The sequence below is a fragment of the Limulus polyphemus genome, unplaced genomic scaffold (assembly GCF_000517525.1).
Source record: "Limulus polyphemus unplaced genomic scaffold, Limulus_polyphemus-2.1.2 Scaffold1280, whole genome shotgun sequence".
Classification (NCBI taxonomy): Eukaryota; Metazoa; Arthropoda; class Merostomata; order Xiphosura; family Limulidae; genus Limulus; species Limulus polyphemus.
In genome coordinates, this window is record NW_013666890.1 from 313354 (window position 1) to 317744 (window position 4391).

Genomic DNA, 4391 nt, shown 5'->3' on the forward strand with positions numbered 1-4391 from the left:
GAATAGCGGGATTGACCGTTACATTATAACGCCCCCACGGCTGAAAGGGCGAGCATGTTTGGGGCGGGGATTCGAACCCGCGACCCTCAGATTGCGAGTCGAGCGCCCTAACCACCTGGCCATGCCGGGGTCTAACAAGTAGAATTGTTAAAAAAATGCCTCGATGTTGGAGAACAAGACTCGTCAATTCGTGTGTTTATTTGACATGCGGAACAAGTAACAATTAGTAACAGCTGAATCTTCTGTTTCATTAATTGTTGTAATCTTTGAAACTTACATTAAACTAACTGAAACTGTTAATGGCTGTATTAAAGTGTTGAATGCTCTAAACAGTTAATTAATATACAATAAAAGGCCACTTTACTAAGACGCCTTCGACACACAGTTAAAATAATTTATAAATACAGATGTATAATCCATACTCGTATTCTGGTAATTCTACATGACAGTGAGTAAGGGCAATGATCTCTGACTTTAAATATAACACAAGAGTAAGTACCCATCCATCAGGAATATCTGTCACAAACACTTTCTTTGACCAACTGTTAAAGTCATTAGAGTCTTGAGAACGGCAATCAAATAGGAGTATGTTTGTCATTGACGAAAACTGTGTTCGTCAACCGTTGATGACTGAAGAGCCTTAAAACGATTGAACAACATCGAAGGTGCAATAGATGTCAGGCGCATAGGCGTAATTTTCACAGGGAACGAGATGGGCATATCCCCACACGTATTCTTATACATATCCTAGCTATAAAAACTGTGCGCTCATCCCACATTTGAAAACAAAGGTATGCCACTGATCAAGCTACATCCCAGTTAATTGATTCTTTCAGCAGTGATTAGGACTTTGCTTTCTCCAATCATACTATGTGTAGGAAAGTACAAAAGCTGTCGTATGTAGCTGACAGCAAGACCAGAAACCTGCTTATTTCAGATGTGAACATGAAAGCACAGTTCAGAGCTGTTGGAGGTGATGTAATGATGTGGGAAAAGTTCTTGTGGTAAAGGTTTAGTCTTTTGTTATTTCTTCATAAAGGCAGGTAATATCCAGAGTGTATCTGAATGTGTTTTAGTTGTTGTTAATCTTGTCTATTGCCATTACAGAATGTTCATGGCGATAGGCAAGGGTTCTTCCAAGTCTATAATGTAACAATTCTTCAATATTTTATTGTCCTACATCAGTTCAAAGAACATGATAGCAGTCTCAGTCATATTCGTTGTTCACAACAATCACCAAGTCTTGTTCCGATTGATCTTTTTCACGTGAAGTTAAATATTGTCATCTTTACTACTGAATTCCCCAGCTGGCATATGTTAACTTACTACAGATCCACACTTCTAAGTGTGTAGCCCATAATCAAACATGTAACTTGAATAAAATTACTATATCTGCTAAAATTTCCGTAGTTGGCAAAGGTTTTAATAAAATGGCCAGTATATTTTTAGTATTCACTACAATGGTCTTAAAGTGGAACCTACAATCACTTTATTAATTTGGTTTAATTAAATTTTGGTGATTTCACTTCTAGCTAAGTATATAATAAATTATTTTACATAGGAGAAATGCCACGTCAGTCGTGGTCTAATGGCTAGCAGTGGGGCTTCTGATTGAACTGTTCAAGTTTTGAAGTATAATGTCCTGAACACTTTCATTTCTGGAAACATCAAGATATTGTCTATTAATTCTGTTATTCTGTTCAATAAGACTGAAAAAGCCTTTGTGGCGGCGGGTGCTGCTACTCATTGGTTCAAAAGGAGTCATGGCTATATCTGAACCCTAGGGTCTCTGATCTGTTCATTTAACCTGTGTATGCATAATGTATCACTCAGGTTGAAAATTCCAATTTCAGTCGGGTGTTACTTAACTTCCTGTTGAAGGACTTTTCCTGTGAGACAGTTAAATTGTGTGATGTATGGCCTGATGGTTGGGGCACTCGACTCGCAATCTGTAGGTTGTGGGTCTGAATCCCCATCATTGAACATGCTCGCCCTTTTAGCCTCTAATATATTACTGCTATTTTAGGGATGGCTAATCTTCGAGTAGCTTTGCATAAAATTTAAAACAACCATCATCTGACTACCAAGAACTATATTATATTAAGAACATATGAGAGAATTATACTTGTTCAATTTATAACTTTTCAACAACTTCCTTATTCATTAAAACCCGAACAGTAATTATGCCTCCACTGCAAAGCAAAGTGGATCATATTGGTTTGACTTTGTCCATCCGCTTGTTCCAACCTCGTGGACATACTTAAATGCAGGATTGGTGAATATTGACAGATGTTATACGACATACCTTAAAATTTACAGTATAATCTAGTGGGGGTATAAACATAATTTACACTTATAATAGTGTCTCGATTTATCAAAAGGTGATTAAAAAAACAAGTGCTATGTAACTTTAATTAAACACAATATGTAATTGTATGACATGTCCTGTTTGAATAATCTCGTCAAATCCAGATTTTCTGAGACTGGTGGAGAAGCACGAGGAGATTGGCATTAAAGAGCCAGGCTGTGCAATATCATATGCTTCATACTGGCTAAATAATTTAAAATTTAAAATTAATTTCTAAGAGTGTGTCAAATGCACCAGCTCATCTGGCAATTGCCTGATGTCCTTGTAGGCCAATCCACCCCTGTAAAGAAGTATAATTTCATTACATATTAAATGTGGACGTTTTAGTGACGTGGAATATTTCATTTTCTTTTCTAGATGATTCTGGGTGGGAAGAACTAACAGTTAACGAAGTAATTAATGGTAAAGACTCTGATCATGTTGGCCTCGTGTCTGTTATTCGTCAGTACATAAGTGAAAATGTGTAGATAATAACGTTGCTGAAGCTTTAGAACGTTATTTACGTCTCATACAAGGAAGAGCCTCTGGTATGTATTTTCACGTACGAATGTATTTTGTAGATTACTTTTATTTATAATCATGTAAAAAGTACTGCTTTGTGTTACTTTAATTGCTGTTTAATACATTCAAGTGTTGGCATTTTGATTTATAAACGTTAATAGTCAAGTATAATATACTTAACAAAAGATATCTGTTATGAAAACATATCTATTTAGAATTAGTAGAAAAGCATACACACACACACCTATATATACCCCTACACCCAACATATAGTATTGGAAATAATTATGGAAACAGCGAGGAAAAAATATGAAAATAATAAATATGATGGAAATACTATTCCTTTATGGTATAGAAGTGACATGCATCAAAGTCACGTTTTGATAATTTACACTGTGATTAGTTGTCATCCAAGTGATCAGAAAGTGTCACACCATTAAAAATTCCAGAAGGTGCTGACAGTCTTACTATACACAGTAGTAATAGTATGAATTCGAGCATGGATTCCAGGAGTGAAATAACACATGCCATGTTTTTGTAGGTACTGCTTGGAAGACGGAATAAAGTATGTGAAATTGATGCCAATAATGATAGAAGTGGAAATGTGAAACTCTCAAATTGATACTAAGTATCTTAGTATGTTCATTATAACAGACAAGAAGAGATCTTGTCAACAACCTTGCTGTAAATACAGGTGTAAATGTTATCTCGAAAACAGTAAAATACACATTGTCACGAAATGGTCCCACGTGGTCTCGGGAACTGACACTGAAAAGTAGCAACTAAACCATGTAGTTGAAATGGGCATCAGTGTAAAGATGGTGGAATGAGCAAAGCTGGAGAGGCTTACTTTTTAAAGATGAATCCGACTTTTAATTGTTCATTGGTGGAGAGAAGAAATAATTCGTAGTTTATATGCAACATATACAGTGAAGCATGGTGAGAGTCCAGTACAGGATTGAAGTTAATGGTGTCGATGATCTATACAATATTGATGGCACCCTGAATTCTGACAATTACAGACAAATCCACCATGCCATTCCATCAGGAACACGATTGATCAGGCGGGAATTCATTTTCCAGCAAAGCAATGATCTCAAACATACAAAAAATATGGTGAAACAACATTTTAACAGTATAGAAGCCGATGGATCTCTTACAGGCATGACTTATCCTGTGCAAAGTCCAGATATGAACATTCTTGAGACAGTATGGGTTTATATAAAAGCTGAGAAGGTCAAAAACTAGCAAACAGCTTTACTGAATTACAGTAGTACTAAAGAACATTTAGTACAATATCTCACTGTTGTACACCAATAAACTCTATGGCGGTAGGAAAACACAAAACATTACTCTGTGAAAAGCAAAGAACTCTCATGCTAAATACTAGTGTATTGTACAACTTATTCACTTTTCTATTTTATGTGATAATGATTCACATATTTAATGAATTAACTATCTAATTGTATTTACTTGTTTGTAGGTATACTTATGTATATCACTTGTGCATTTACATAATTAT

The 4391-nt window shown here is 35.6% G+C and overlaps 1 protein-coding gene across 2 annotated transcripts in view; it reads left to right on the plus strand.

The window, feature by feature from the left end:
• The window catches only part of LOC106462913 (glutamate--cysteine ligase-like), a 59945-nt gene extending 57027 nt beyond the window's left edge, over positions 1 to 2918 (plus strand). For both annotated transcript variants that reach the window (XM_013922881.2, XM_022390318.1), the window contains one exon: positions 2726 to 2918. In XM_013922881.2, coding sequence (XP_013778335.1) covers positions 2726 to 2835 — 110 coding nt within the window. In that variant the 3' untranslated portion in view covers positions 2836 to 2918. The remainder of the gene's footprint in view (positions 1 to 2725) is intronic.
• The last annotated feature ends 1473 nt before the right edge of the window (positions 2919 to 4391 follow it).